General features: G+C 33.9%; 3 protein-coding genes across 3 annotated transcripts; 1 reads left to right on the top strand and 2 right to left on the bottom strand.

Annotated features, from left to right (window-relative positions):
* Positions 1–551: 551 nt before the first annotated feature.
* On the top strand, positions 552–3,041 carry LOC133854843 (uncharacterized). The gene is made up of 3 exons (XM_062291112.1): positions 552–1,166; positions 1,269–1,441; positions 2,497–3,041. Exons 1-3 carry the CDS (start codon positions 624–626, stop codon positions 2,618–2,620), a joined length of 840 nt encoding a protein of 279 aa, XP_062147096.1. The 5' UTR covers positions 552–623; the 3' UTR covers positions 2,621–3,041.
* A 3,282-nt stretch (positions 3,042–6,323) lies between these two features.
* On the bottom strand, positions 6,324–10,422 carry LOC133854871 (protein WVD2-like 3). Its single transcript, XM_062291135.1, has 5 exons — positions 10,394–10,422; positions 9,010–9,485; positions 8,166–8,289; positions 7,736–7,858; positions 6,324–6,781 (listed from the first exon to the last, which is right to left on the bottom strand). Exons 2-5 carry the CDS (start codon positions 9,471–9,473, stop codon positions 6,563–6,565), a joined length of 930 nt encoding a protein of 309 aa, XP_062147119.1. The 5' UTR covers positions 9,474–9,485; positions 10,394–10,422; the 3' UTR covers positions 6,324–6,562.
* A 2,136-nt stretch (positions 10,423–12,558) lies between these two features.
* Positions 12,559–13,677, bottom strand: LOC133854979 (putative glucan endo-1,3-beta-glucosidase GVI). Its single transcript, XM_062291268.1, has one exon. It carries the CDS (start codon positions 13,620–13,622, stop codon positions 12,582–12,584), a length of 1,041 nt encoding a protein of 346 aa, XP_062147252.1. The 5' UTR covers positions 13,623–13,677; the 3' UTR covers positions 12,559–12,581.
* Between the last annotated feature and the right edge of the window lie 2,966 nt (positions 13,678–16,643).

Genomic DNA, 16,643 nt, shown 5'->3' with positions numbered 1-16,643 from the left:
GGCAAATTATTTGAGCACACTTTTTTGTCTTCTCAAATTTTAAAAACCAGTTGGCTTCATCATATATTTTTTAAAATAAAATAGCTAAAAAATTGATCACATAATTACTGCTTTTTTTTTTTTTTTCAATTAAGATATATCATCTTAATATTTAAAATATTTTATCATAATTTAGAAGTGGAAATGTTATAAAATTTGAATAACTTAATTCATTTAAAAGATTATACAGAATTATATGAAAAATAGCATTCGAAAATAGAAGTAAACGAGTTCGAAGACCGACCTAACCAGTGAAATCCAGGTGTCATGATCTGATCATCTCATCACGCCCTCCTCGTGACTCTTTGATTTTTTTCGCTTCTCTCAGTCTACGCCTATCTCTCCCCCAAAAAAGGTAACCAGCGGTCCAGCGCCGACCCCACCGGGCGTGCCTACTCCTCAGCCACCATCACGTGCACTCTCACCCGTGTCATCATCTTGTTTGGCCTACAAGTCAACCCGTCAGCATATCCGACGGTGCACAATTACCTATATATATATATCAAAACCCATCTTGCCCACCCCAAAAAGCTTTCACCGAGCACTAAATCAAAAGCGAAACGAAAAGCTCACACAGATCAGTCATGAGTGCTGTGCTTCTGAGAACCGGTTCGGTCCCAGTTCAGTCCCACCCGGCAGTTCCTGGTTCGCCTCGAGTCTCTCTCTCCCGGCATGACTCCGTCTCCGGCGTCTACTCCGGCGAGAGGAGCTCCCTCGGTTCCCCAAGGATCTCCCTGCATTTAGACACCAATCGCTGGAGAGCCTCTTCTTCAGGGAATCCGATCCGGAGAGTGTTATCGGAAAGCGACTTGATCGGGGGCTCCAAACTGAGCGGAGCTGGATCCCAGTCCTTTCCGGCGAGAATACCGGAAGAGGAGTGCGTCTCGGAAAGAGAAGACGACGGATTTATATCGTTATCAAAAGGTCCAGGAATATGGCCGGAGAGCGGGATTCCAGTGGAGGACCTGGGATTCTCCGACGGAGGAAGAAAACCAGGTGATGACGGCGATCACGGAACCGGAAACGGTGAGGATCGGAGCAAGATTGGCGCGTACTATCAAGAAATGCTCAAATCAAACCCTGGCGATTCGCTCTTGCTTGGAAACTACGGCAAATTCTTGCACGAGGTACTACTTGGAAAAATCTTGTGCTACAATTTGACACAAACAATGAAACTAACATAAATCTGATCATGCTGACTTTATTGAGTGCAAATGTGGAATTGATAGGTGGAGAAGGATACAGTGAGAGCGGAAGAGTATTATGGAAGAGCGATATTAGCGAGTCCGGGAGACGGAGAATTGTTGTCTTTGTACGGAAAGCTAATATGGGATTCGCATAGAGACGGAGAGAGAGCCAAGTCTTACTTCGATCAGGCCGTTTACGCCTCCCCTGATGACAGGTACCATTTTTTCTCCCCCTCCTAAAATACACCAACACCATTGTTATTTGTTCTTCGATCCTTGTAATCCATTATTTTGATCCGTTTTAAGAGATTATTAGCAAATAATGGTTAAATAATTAAATTTTCCTGCTCCTCGATCAAGTCGGTTTTCAATTTTCTCTCCATATGCAAAATATTTAACTCAAATAAGAGGGGTTATGATCGTGAGATATAGACTCAGGTTTTTTTTTTTTAAAAAAAGTCGATCAAAAAAAATAAATTTAATTATTTACTAGTAATAAAAAATGTTCAAGCAATCATTAATTAATTATTTTTTGTTAATAATTTTACAAAAAAAGAAAAAGAAAAAGGAGGGAGTAACCGATGCAAGAACAATTCTATTTACTAGAATTCTATTTACTAGATTAATGTACAATTGTTATATAATTGAACAACGTCAGCACTGGAAAGAGAAAAAATAAAAAGTAAAAAAAAGAACTAATCGTTGATTCAATGACTAATTTTTTCGGTCACGTCATCTAATTGTAGAAGAATTCATTACATGTATGTCCTACAGATTCAATGGTTGATTAAAAAAATATGTACAAGAGATATAAAAATCTAATTTCTCAAATTCAAAATCTATTTGGTAGATTACAATATGAATACTGAGTAATGATTCAACATCACCTAAAGATACAAATTTTTACCACTTTGCCTATGTGGTAAGGTAGTTCCTCACCTTAATTTATTTTTAAAAAATTAAAAAATTCAAAAAGTAGTGGGGGACCACCTTGCCACATAAGTAAGGTGGTGAAAAGTTGTATCTTTAGGTAGTATTGAATCATTACACATGAATGCTATACACTTGATGACGTGATAATGAGAATAAGTTATTGAATCATTATTTGTAAAAAATGATTAATTTTTACTGTCGTATTATTACTATAATATAGGAATTGCATTTTACATTATCACTATTTTTTTTTTTTTGTTTTTGTTTTATATATATATATATATATATATATATATATATATAATATTGAAATTTGATTTTTTATTTAAATATGCAGCAAGGTGTTGGGGGCCTATGCAAACTTTATGTGGGAAGTGGAAGAAGACGACGACGACGACGACGACAATGAAGAGATCAAAGGTATGGCCGGAAAGTCACCGGCTTTAGTTGCGGCTTTTTAGGAGGAAAGTACTTTGGCGAAGAGGAATGCTAGAGATTTAAATGTTTTTTTTAAGAATTTGGTTCTAATATGACGTGAGGTTATAACCAAATTTTGGAAAAAAAATATTAGAATGTCTAGCATTTTTCTTTGGAGAAAGCACTTTTGAAGATGTTCATTTTGTGTAATAATATGCTACAACTACTAACCTGAATAACGTTAAAAAAAAAATAAAAAAAATTAAGGAGCTTGAATAAATTGTGTGGAATATGAGGTATGTTCCCAGCTGGCTGCTACTACGGGGAAGGGCTCTAGCTTCCAGAAGATAAGAGAGGGTTGTTTTTGTTTGGTATTGTAGGGTGTAATCGTTTTAGATGAGATCTAACTTGATACTTTATATTATCTTCTGGGAATGTATATAAATGTGTATGCATTATATATCTTATCTCGCCCACTTCAATTTCACAACCAACTACAACATTCCCACCGGCTACTTGGGATAGAAATTTGAGTACAAATATAACTTTATGTAGATGATTTGAAAGAGAGAGAATATTTAAATGGTATAATAAAAATGAATAGATAAAATAGATAGTAAGACGTAAGTGCTTTGAAAAAGTGTGTAGTTAAAATAAAATTATATATATACGGAGAGAAAAGTTGTTGAAGTTGGATGTAAATGCTCTTAATTGTGAGTAATGTTAGAAGTTTTTTATGTGTCACTTTTGTGTCCATTAAAAAATGAGATGACTTTTAAAATCACCATTGAGCTTGTAATTGATCACTATTAAATTTTGATTAAATGATGATTTTTAAAGCCACCCCATTTTTAGAGGGACACAAGAGTGACTTCTAAAATTATTCTTTAATTGGCTTACCATATTGCAGCGATTGACTTTTAGACTCCATTTGTTTCAACATAAAATATTTTATGGACATTATTTTCCCTATTTTTTGGTGTTTGGTACGATGGAAAATCGTGGTCAAATCGAAAACATTTTTGGTTGACCAGAAAACCTTCTATAATTGTCATAAAATGATTTTCCTTCTTTTAAAACCATAAATTATTTTTTCAAGTTTGAGCTTCTACTTCTCAAATCGTCGAAACTCCGGCAGACTATCATTGGAACTCCATTGAACCACAACTGGACCTCCGACGTACCACCGCCAAAACTCAAATTTTAGGTTATTTTATATTAATATTTTTACGTTACGAATAAAAATTGATTTCATTTTTATAAGTTAATATGATTGAATTAAAAAAAAAAAAAAAAAAAAGTGATTTTCTGTAGACGTCAAATGCCAAAAAAAAAAAAAAAAAAAAAAAAAAAAAAAAAAAAGTTTTCAACAAACGCCGAAAAATTGAATAAAAATAACTAATTCTACAAACTTTTTGTATAAATAGCTTTTATTAAACTCCGGGCTTCATTACTTCACATTTTTGGTGGCCCATTTTTTGGCCAATGGACCAAGATCTTATTAAACTGGCCCTTGGCCTATTTTCAGATCCTTGGTTATATGGATTAGGTTGAAAACTAGTCTAGCTACTTTAATATGAAAAGGCTTGTAATAACCTATACCAGCTAGGGGGGGTATTTGTGGCTGCAATTGGTATTCAAAATTATCCGTTGTTTGCACGTGCATACGTAGATATGGTTAGTAAAAACATGATATGAATATTTAAAAGTGATATTCATATTTTGTGGATGCGACTGTGAATATTGTAAATAGGGACATGTTAGACATCTATCCCTTTATCATTTTCATACAATCAAGTTTCAAATCTATTTTTAGAAATATCGTTAGCACCCAAATTTGAGTTTCCTATTTAATGGAAGCATTATGATTCTGATCCAAAATAATAGAATATTTTGGAAGCATTGCAATTAATTGTACTTTAGAAGCTGCGTGACAGGATCCGGCTTCCATGCAGTACTAAAAAAGTACCGCATAGATGTTGTAGTATAAAACGTTGCCGTGCTGGAAATGTTGTGAAAGAGCTCCCTTCAAATGACAAATTGACCATCAGATAATCATTAAGAGCAAGAATAATTATTAAAGAAAGTGCAAAGAAAAAGAAATACAAAAATTCATAAAATTAAGAGTCAAAAGCACAAAATTTATTTGGGGAGAATATTATTGGGTCTCGAACAGTGATTCGATTGGTGATAAAGAAAGGAAATTTTTGGTTCAGTTCGAGGAACTTCATTAGTTTCATTTGTTTATATCAAGTGTACTCTTAACAACATTAGCAGTTTCTTGCGCCTTAAACTTCATCTGCTGTCCAGTACTCGATCTATAATGAATACAACACCATATGTAAGCAATTAATTAGCAACAAAGTGAGTTTATGTTAATATATATAATTGTCATAACTTAAATATTAGTTAAAACATGCTTTACAACATTAATGTTGAACCTCTGGCATGATTCCTTGGAACCTTGGGTAGCATTGCTTGCCGGCCTTCTCCATCATACCGCTTGCTTTTTCTTGGAATTCAAAACAGAGCAATGATAGGCAAAGGCCAACTTGCCCGCCCCTGCTCCTTAAAAGGGGCTTTTTTTTAATGAAAAAACAACTTCTAATGACATCAGAAGTTGCTTTTTCATTAAAAACTATTTTTTTTTATTTAAAAAAGCCTGTTGGGGCCAGCAAGTTGGCCCCAACTATCATTTCCCTTCAAAACATGCATGCATGGTAAAAGGGCTCCAAACATGAAAGGGATCCATCCATGATCCATCACTACAAGAAAAATTTGGTATTTAGTGTCGTTTGAATGTACCGTTTATGGGCGAAAAAGTGGCACTATTCATTTAGTGCCATTTGAATAGTGTCGCTTTGAAAACGGTGCTAAACATAAAGATGAGATTTCAAAAGTGTTGTTTACTATTCAAGCAACACTTAATAGTAAACGGCGCTAAATTTAACGCCGTACGTATTAAACGACACTAAATGTCTTTTTTTTTTTTTTTTTACATCGTCTAAGATCGATGTATATATCATGCATGGAACATTAATGTAGTATAAAACTCACCTCAGCTTGGGCCTTGGTCTGGCCAGCTTGGTAACTCGCATTCTTATTTTTAAACATCTTATTTTTTATTGGGCTTAGGATTGCTCAAAAAAAAACCTATAGCCCCTATGCCATAGTTTTTTTAAAGTTTCAGATTTAATTTTAAGCATTTCATGAAAATAAGAAATAAAGCAAAATTCAATATAAATTGTAGTATTTTTTACAGCACCTAAACGGAATGCAGATACTTTCAAATTTTCAGAAGTCAACAGAGTTGATGTCATCGTAACACAATGCTTATACGGTAGCGCTTTTTGGATAAGAAAACTTTCATGCATGAGCATAAAACTATATAGGTTATCCCTTATTTGATTTATTTAATTAAACGGGCTAAACTTCTCAACCATAATGTACTAATTTTGTGTTTGGTTAGTGTTGTGCTCACAGATTGTGTCAAAAATTGTCGGTCTTTATGTCGCGTGCCAGGTTGAAACATTGATATAAGATTATATAGATCGACTTTAATTAACTCGACTCATTTAATTAAACGGGTCAAACCTTAACCCACTACTTTTTTTGGAATTCATGATTGGATCGTGTAAACAATTAGTAGCCCTACTTAATATTGAATCTCAAGCTAAACAACCAGATAAGGGCGTGGAGCAAGTCAAACATCCTAATGCCGGAGAAACTTGTACAAACTCTTATATATAATGCAGTACAAAGCTCAAGAAGGGCGATTACAAACCAAACATATATAACATATATCCACTGTTATCAATCTAACAGTACTTAATGCCGGAGAAGCTTGCAGATTTTGAGAATGGTAGCCACATTTTATTGATTTGCAAGCCAATTAAGCACAAGTGAAGCGTCGACGTTTCCTTTCCATGCAATTTATAAACTTGTTCAACATATATATATATATATATATAATCCTGTTGATCATATCATGCACCCGAAACATCAGCTTTAAGCTTCTGTTTTGCGGGATTCAAAATCTTCCGAGAACCAATCAGTATTTTGGTTATGGTCTCCTTTGCACTGCTAGTACTTATCGTCTTGGAAGCCGAGTACTTTCCCTTGTCTTGTATTTTGTTGCTCTGGGAATTTGAGATAGACTTGCTTCGTTGGTCAAGCAAAGGAGATTTCGGACGTGTGACGGGGATCTGCAGATTATGACTGCCCGGTTACCAATAATCACAATCATTCAATGATATTGAGATCCATTTGTTGTATAAAATATCTTAATTCTCTTCGTTTTTGTTATACATATGTTTTAGCTTGGCGTTCAAACACTATATTAATAGGATAAGCTCCAAATAAAAATGGCAATTGTTGGGAATTGGGCCCCAGCAAGCAAGTCCAGTTCCTTAGTCAATCATTGAAGGGCCAATCCCCATTCACCATTGGAGCCCATCAACAGCTCTCGATTACGAATGGTAAATCCTGATCGCTAATCGGAGGCATACATGCCTGGTCAACAAAGCCTGTCGGAGTAAGGACTTAACTGCTACTTGTTAGATAAGGAGCTCTGACACTGATTTGACAAAACTAGTACCATAAATAAGATCTTTGGACCATACTTCTTCGGGATCTCAAGATACGGACACGATATGTATAATAGCTTACTGTACCTGGGTATGATTAGACTACCATAAGCTCTCTCAATCAAAACAAGTAAGCATGCCGAATTTAACAGTTGAATCATCTAACTCGAGTATGGGGATAGTGCGCATGACATGGCCAGTATGGTACTCCTTACATTCAAACTACTATATAGACAGGAAGGAAAGAATGGTAATGGATCTTTTTCCAACACTTAACAATTTTTACGATTCTTTTAAGCCTTTTTTCATATATTTATGACTTAGCTAGGCATAGGAGCTATTTTCCGCCGGCCCATTCCAACAAGTTCCTTTGTCTAATTTATTTATTTATTTATTTTTTCAGATTTTCAAAGGCGAAAGATACCCCTTCGAAATGGCTTACTAAAACACCCAAAAACTGTCACTAAGAACAGTAACTTTTTTTTCTTTTTTTTTAAAATACTAATTTCAATCCGTTTAATTTGACTTTCGATCCTATTCGTTCCTAAACTTGTTGATATATATAAATCTTACCTTGATCCTTAATGCAGGCTTTGATGGAGGATCTGTCTGATTGTAGAAGCTTTGCAATGGTGCTGTTTTACATGTGGAAGTCTTTGCAAGTTTATTGATCTCCAAGTCCTCTCCTTTCTGCTTCTGCATATACATGCATACAAATTACCAAGGTGATGATCTTAATATATATACTGCTATCGCTAACAAAAATAACTTTTAAGCAGTGGAATCATCTTTGGTACTGTCTCAATGCTCTTGTAGCTTTGGGCAAAAACAAAACTACGTTTGAGTAGTATAATTATATAATCATCATAGTATCATACATAACTAAGTTAATCATGTTTTGGGTGTAACATATATCTCTTCAAGCACAACCATACATATAAGAAAAGTGATTTTCAAGTCTCGAAAAAACGATTTCACAAAAAAGTCAATACAACTCACTCACCTCTATTCTTTTATCAGCAGGCTTAGGAGTTGGAGCTTTAGGTTTGGTACTTGTTATATTAGCACGAGTAGAATTCGCACGCGTCAGTTTAGAGGTTTCTCCGGCACTAGCTGAGGGTTCAACCCTGTACGTACGTACCATTGGAACGTTGAGTTAAATAAAAGAGTAATGCTAATGCTGATGGATATTATTAAATATTGTTTGTATTCTATTTACTATTTGTATATGCTGTTATTAAAAGAAAATATATATTTGTATATGAGGTTTAGTTGGTTGTCTTGCTTTTATGTGTAATATTTGGACAAAAAGGTAAAAATAATGTGAAATTAATATATTTTCAAAACAATAGAACTTAATAAAAATTAAAACATGTACGTATAAAATACTAAAAATATTTTTAAAGTCACTTAAAATATGTTCGAATAGAGACCCAAAGAAGGTCCAAAAAGCTAAAATAGGCCTAATATATAACTAACATGCTAATAGCGAATAATAACCGTGCGTAATAATCATACGGATGCGGTTAGTAAAAAATATATGATGCAGATGCAAACGCGGATATCTAGAAGTGATATCTGTATTTTGCGGATATGGCTATGAATATTACAAATAACCGTACCCGCATGGCCGCATGTGCACTCCTACTATTTAGTAGCATATTATATAACTGTCTTATAATTTAATGATGTGACAGTAAAAATTAACTCTTAAAAAAAAAAAAAAAAACTTGTATATATCATTATAAATGACTTCAAGTTCTGCAGTGTTCTTAATTTAATGAAAGGATTGCGTGATTGAACTTATAAAAAAAATAAAAAATCTATAGTTTGGGTTGTGGACTTACTTGTGATTTATACTGAAAGATTTCGATAGTTTGGGTTGTGGGGCCTTGAAATCAATTGAACCTCGTTTTTCTTTTGACCTTCTTTCCTCATTTGCTGCAGAAAAATCCATTGAACTACTTCGTCTTTCCTTAGACATCCTTTTATCAGTTGCAAAAGAAAATGGTTGAGGGACCGTGTGCTTTTCCTTGGCATTTCGTTTTGAACCTTCTTTTGATTTCTTTGATGAATCTGTTTGCCTCCCCTCTCCATCTTTTCCAGATAATTTGGACGACCCAACACTTATTTCTGCCTTATTTTCATGTCTTTCTTTCTGATCTGTATCCTCGGGTAACTGGTTCTTTTCAAGCATAGAAATGACTTTTTCTTCATGATCAGCAGCGGCCTCCACTTGTTCATCAGGCTTTTCTTCTTCAGTCTGCTCTTGTTGATGACTTTGTTTAGGACTATCTTTCTTCTCCTCCATACCGGGAAGTCTCTAAGTAAGAGGAAAGTAAGGCTTATAGATAGATCAAACACACCCATAAACAATGGCATTTTCAAGCATTTGTCGTAATTAAATATAAAAATGCAGGAAATGTGTGCCATAGATGCGTTTAGGAATGCTCATGGACCATATAAATAAGGAAAATATATTTGGTCTATGGAAGTTAAGAAATAAAATGCATTATTTGAGTTTGAATTTGAATTTGATATGTATTAATTAAACTCAAGTGCATTAAATAAGAAAGGGATAGAAATTTCTCTTTCTTATTTAGCTTACAACTCGGTCTCTAAAAAAATGACGTGTATTCATTAGTATGTGAGAAGTACATGTTTTTTTTAATAGCATGTACTTTTTACATACTTTTTTAGAGTGCATTTGACATTGCCATTTCGTAGATAAAAAGTGCAATTTTGAAATCAAATCGCAAAAAATAGATCGCTTGGAATTGTGCTTTTAAAAAAATTCGATTTGAAACGTAAATTGTTTTGCATTTTTCAAATCGCAAGCAACATGATGGTTTTTTGAAAGCACATAATTTTAGAAGTTAAATTGTAACTGAAATATGTTAGAGTCACTACATACAATGTTAGAAACCCATGATATGCTCGATTGAGATGACCTAGTCACTACATACAATGTTAGAGTTTCGATGTGCTAATTTTCGAACACATATTTTAGTTAAATGGACCGCTTTACGTACATCTTGTTTTTGAAATCATTTTCATATGATCTTCCATTCTCTTTTCTATCCGGATAATAAGTGGGAAAGAAACTCTTTTAATTTGTAACCCTTCTTTCCCATTCAATTAAAAAGAAAAGAAAAAAACAAACAAAGAGAGAAGAAGAGAAGATCTAATACTGAAAAATAAGACTAGAAAGGGATGAAGAATAAAACAAACCTTTGGGAACTCTTTCCCTCTCCTTCGATCTTGACTCCTGTAGTAATAAAAACTTTGTACTAAACTCGGCACTAAATACTACTTCTGGGGATCCTAGTCAACTAACAATAAGCATTGAAAATAATGTAGTTGTCATTGAATATCGAAGAAAATTACTTGGTGTTTCAAAATGGGTGCAAGTGGCAGCTTGGCAAATTCACATTCAATTTAGAGTTTTAGGCCGGCAATTGCTTGTCCAATACTTGCTGTTCATATGGGAGTGATGGTCACTGCCTGCAAATATTCCCTCTATTAGATAATTGAGAGAGAGAGAGAGAGAGAGAGAGAGAGAGAGAGAGAGAGAGAGAGAGAGAGATTTTTGTTTTTAATCCAAAAGTAAAAGTAAACTATGCAGTAAGAGTAGCCCTTTAATTATTCTCCAACCCCTCGAATTAAGAGTGGAGAGGTACCGTTTTAGCTACACGAATTGATACTAATTGTAATCATTGACAAGATTTTGATTCGAACCAACTTTTGTTTTATTTTTTTGTTTTTTATTTTATATTTTTTGCATTTTGTGCTCAATTAACTAGAGTCGATTAGAGTAGACTGAATTGTCTTCGGTGTAGAAATTAGCTCCCTCCCCCTATAATATTGTCCAAGGAAGAATCTAATATATACCGGATTTTGTTAGAATAGCTTTTCTCAAGTGTCAAAATATCAATCAAAAGCACTAGTAAAAGAGGATAGAAGTATACAAAAGAGTTTGCCGGTGTGGGTTGATAGGAGATGCCTCTGATGCTTAAATGAATATGTATCGAATAAATGGCTTGAAATCGGCAAGAGTTTGAGAGGAAACGTACAAAAGTATCTTTTTTTTAGTTTTGGATTGCTTTTTATAATAATGGTTTGTTCTAAACTGCTTATCGTTAGTTCTTATCCCATGTTCTTCCACTTCCTATCGTGCCTTAAGCTTGAAATTCAGGGCTCATGAGGTGGTTAAGAAAATTGCTTAAGTTGCATGAAAGTGGTGTGAAAGAGAATATGTGTACCAATAATTGGGTGAGCTTGGATGAGTGGGTTGGTATGGCAATTACTGATAAGCCCATTAGCACAACGGATTCTATTAATTCTATTTACTTCTCTCAATTGTGCAACATAATCGAATTTATTTTCATATAAATAATGCTGTAAGTAGGATTTATATCTCCTAAATATAATGTAATTTTAAAAAATTTTATTTAATTAAAATTTAATAGTGATTTATCTCAAATTCAATACTGATCGCATCACCTTTTTGAGTGCATTGGCAATGTAAAAGAGGGCTAAGAGAGGAAGGGGAGTAAGTAGAAGAAAAAGAAGAAGAAGAAAGACCTTTTGTTTTCAAACAAAAAACGCACCGTTTCTAATTCTTTGCTGTTAACTTTTTTTAAAACCATGATAATGACGTGTTATGCTAACGTGGCATTACATGGCAAGCCAGAGTGTCAAGGTGTTAAAAATTTAAAGAAACTCTAATGAAATGATCTTTTTTCTTTTTTTATAAAGATTAAAACCATAGGAAGTAAATTTACAAATTAAAACCTGACTTGATAAAAAGAATATACTTCTTTTACTTAAGCATTTTTCTCGAAAAATAATTGGCTAAGGATCCGTTTGGGTTTGCGATTTTAAAAAGTGTGATTTAAAATAATGATTTTAAAGTGTGTGATTTGAAAAAAATGATTTTTAAAAACGCAGTTAAACGTTTGACAAAATCGCAATTTAGCCTTTAAAATCTCAAATTAGCCTTTAAAATTTCACGTTTTTAAAAAAGCATCAACTTACATGCGATTTGAAAAAACTGATTTTCTGCGTTTTCAAATTGCAATTTTTAAAAACGCAGTTTCTAAACGATTTATGTTCTGCAATTTGGTTTAAAATCGCATTTATTGTCTACGAAATCGTAATTCCAAATACACCCTAAATCAAGGCCGATAATCACTTTACAACTTCTTTTTCATCTGTCTAATTAGGGAAATAATTTTCTATATCACATTACCCTACACCAAGATATATAATGTGTGTGATTCATGCATGTGAGTTTCATATATGTGAATCCTATATACATAGGATTCACACTTAATGTATCTTGGTGTAGAATTGATGTAAAGTAAGGTATAGAATTGATGTAAGATAATATGACGTAGAAATAACACATCCCGTGTAATTAATAAGCAAAATCAATAGGGTACACCTCGGTCATATTTGGGTAGAACAAGCCAAAGTTCTGCTCTGTTCCCGGAGGTTTGAGATTCTCGTTAAAAATGGCGAAAACATAAGACTCTGTGCTATTCCCCGGCCTCCTTGGTGTACCGGATGCCCCCGATACATGCGCAATCAGGTTGTTATTATACATTCGGGCATTAGCGATTGATGCAGCGCCACCATTTTCGTCTTTGGATGGCCATCCGCTTTCAGACACAACAATCCGAACAGAGGCGCCACCCACCTTCTCCAGCGCCGAGTAAACAGCATCAGTCATAGCATCGAAGAGGTTTCTATACTCGAGCTCTCCGTCTTTCACCACCACATTGGTGCCGTTAAATAGTGCATAGGACAACGGAATCTGCTTTTGATTACTCACATATGCAAAGTAAGGATACACATTCACAAGCAGCGGGCTTCCGTTTGCTGCTAAGAAACCTGCTATTGATCTCATCACCGAAATCACATCTCCGGAAAATTCCCCTCGAGAAGGTGGGTATGAAAGTCCAAGAATCGACGTTGACATTGAAGTACTTACTGGGATATTATAGGCTAGTTGTTGTTCAGCAGCATTCAATGCTGCTTTTAGATTCTCCATGGCTGGAAAAACATAGGCTGCTAAGTCGCCGGGGATGACTTCGTTGCCGGCCGATATGCACCGGAAACGGATAGTTTTGGAATATGGAACTAGATTGGTGTTAACCCAGCTTTTGGCGAATGATGGGTCGCTCCCGAGACTTTGGAGATCCTGGTTTAGTGTTCCGAGGATGACTTCAATTCCTGAATTCTGTAAAGCTTGAAGGGCATCATGATTGGGGAAGAAAAGGTGAAGCCGCGTTATACTTCTTGATTTTAGGAGTGCGACAACCTGGCTCGGCGGCGGGAGGTTGTTCCCCACCATCCCATAATTTACTCCGACAATTCCAGCTTCTGTGTCAAAGCTGAACAACGTTAGAAGAAAATAGAAGGCTGTTAAGCAACAAAGAGGTCGACCCATTTCCATCAAAACAGAGTAATTATTGGAAGCTGATGATCAGAAGATGAAATATTGTTCCCAAAAAAAAAAGTACATATAGTGGGTGAAATAGTATGAAAGTGATTTGATAAACAAGACACGCAAAGAAACGCAACTTGGCTGAAAGAACTCATCAAACTTGTTAAAGCTAACTAAACCCACTAATATAAGATGGATTAGATCATTTGAGATAATTTGTCTGAATTTAAGATAATTCAGACAGGTAATTGTGAGAGATTACCAACTAATACAAGATTGATTAGAATTCTTTACAATTATTTGTCCGAATTTAAAAGAATTCGGACAGGTAATTGTGAAGACTAATTATTTGTATTCGACCAGGTGTGTCATATAAGTAGTTGGCCAGCCCAATTTTTATTTGGTCAGATGGATCCTATAAGTGGTCTTTCATAATCATTTGCCTAAATTCTCTCAAATTTGAACAAATAATTATAGAGGATCCAAATCCATACAACACACAAAAGAACTCAAGCAAAGACACCAAAAAAAAAAAAAAAAAAATTATACATTCATCTACCATCTTGCATCTACCATCAACCTACTTATATTTGGATAAGGAGGAGAGGATCCTATTCCTTTGGATAAGCATAGTAGATAAAATGCAAAATGCATTTAATTTAGAGAATATGATGAAGATGCATGCTTCATTGCTTTATAAAAATTTGGTTAATTAAAAATTTTTAAATGTATAATGTGTTTGGAAGCTAGCCCATAATTTCTGACCCAATTCTGTTTTATGGTTTAAAAAAAGTTGAGACAAATAAAAATGTCGGGATATTGCTAGTCGACATCGTGGCCCAAAAAAAATAAAATAATAATAATAAAGAGAGAGAGAAAAAAAAAAAAAAACGATTATCTTTTGAGCAATAATCAAGAATGACTATTTAGTCGAAGGGTACGTTTGAAATTGCGATTCCGTAAATAAAAAATGCGATTTTAAATCAAACCATAGAAAGTTAATTTTGTTCGGAAATTGCGTTTTTAAAAATTTGTGATTTGAAAACGCAGAAAAATTGATGTTTGTTTGAAAACGCAGAATTTTAAAGGCTAATATTTAATTTTAAAAACTAAACTATAATTTTCTAAACGTTTAATTGCATTTTTAAAAATTACTTTTTCTAATCACACATATTAAAATCGTACTTTCTGAAATCGAAAATTCAAACGGACTCTTAGTCCACCATCAAAATTTTCATCCAAACATGAATTTAAAAATAAATTTAAAAGTTTTTGGAGTGAAATTTACTTTTAGACAACTTTCCAAACGTGTTTTCTGAATTTTGTTTTCTGTTTTTTAAACAATTCAAATACAATTTTCAATATTTTTTTATTTCTATTTTTAAATTTTTGAAAACAAAAAAACAAAAACGAACGAATCTATAAAATAAATTAAAAAAAAAAAAAAAAAAACTTCAAACAAGCAAAGCTTTTCAAAATTGGAAATCTTTAAACTCATGTATGAAGTTTTGGGATAAAAATGTAGAATAATTTGAAGATAAAAATATAATTTTTAACATCCCTCTAAACAATATGATTGAAATTTTCTCAAGTTAAACTATCCAAATTTAAAAATAAATTTGGACAGTCTAAACCTACTGGTTGTGGGGCCTAGCTAGTGCCCGAAACAGACTAGGATGCCGTCCATCTACTCCAGACAAGTAGATCCCCCAACCTCTTCATTTTTTATGAAAATTTCAGACACACTAATTTGAAAGATCGATCTTCGTCCTAAACAAACTTTTCAACAGGATTAGGACACCAAAAGGAGGGATAGCAGCACGATCCCAATGTACTTCTATTTTCATTCTCTCTCTGTATTTATCGGATGGATCCTCTCTCTCTCTCTCTCTCTCTCTATATATATATATATATATATATATTCCTCTTCCAAAAAAGTTTAGCCAGTATAATATAATCACCATCGATGGATCCTCCTAGCTACGAGGATGGTTTTCGGCTTGATATAGCAATTACTTACTTTGGTGGCTTCTTGACTCGACAGGTGCATATTCCTAATATTATTGATTGCATTCTACGTACGTACGTTCCTGCTTTGCCAAGAATCGAGAGCCATGAAATAGAACAACTTATGCAGCCGGCCTGTTATGGCGTACGTCTAAATATGGCGCCGGCGGCAGCGACTGTACGTGTGATTTGCTTGGAAGAATTCGAGGATGGGGAATGATGCACTGCCGTGTGTTTTCTCAGTGCATGCAACCACGAGTTCCATGTGCCGTGCATTGATGCTTGGCTGGAGCGCCCAAATCTTAGTTGCCCACTTTGCCGTAATTTCCTACAAAGATCATGCAATATTATTGGCTAATGTTGTTACTGGAGATGATCTTGTTTGGAAGATAGATTCATTTTGTAAACTTGTATGTGTTTTTCTATGTGATCGATCTTGTTTGAAAGAGAGCTTTTCTTCTTGGACCATTTTTTGGGTTTTGCAAATTATTAAAAAAAAATATTAATTAAATGATTAAACTAATCACTTAGTATTGATTTAAATGTTTGAGATAAGCGGTGATTTTACGGCCAAAAAAACCACCTCCCAAGTTAGGTTTTTGTTTTCTAAAAGGTGAGTATAGAGGTTTGTCGGGTGTGCCGGTAGAAATACCTCGTATGTCATTTTAAACAGAAATAAAGATCAGACCTAGTAATTTTTATTATTAATCTAATATGCTAAAAAAAAATAGAGTTTTTTTATTCATATAAACTAAAAAAAAAAAAAAAAAATCCCACAGTATTTCGACCAAGATAGTAATCACGAAGAAAAAAATTGTACAAAAACATGAAATACTATTACAGATTACAAAAATCGTTGATTATCAAAATTAAATTAACTTCTTTGGTCTAAGTTGAGTTTTAAAATAAAATAAAATAACTAAAATATTTAATCCATAATGTACTTAAAAATAAATATATTTTTCTTATTGTTGCAATTTTGATGAAAATTGTCAATTATAAAGAGGAAAAAGAAAAAGCGTC

The sequence above is a fragment of the Alnus glutinosa genome, chromosome 13 (assembly GCF_958979055.1).
Source record: "Alnus glutinosa chromosome 13, dhAlnGlut1.1, whole genome shotgun sequence".
In the NCBI taxonomy this organism is placed as follows: Eukaryota; Viridiplantae; Streptophyta; class Magnoliopsida; order Fagales; family Betulaceae; genus Alnus; species Alnus glutinosa.
Note: the sequence above shows the minus strand (reverse complement) of the source record. Positions and strands in the feature narration are given on the sequence as shown.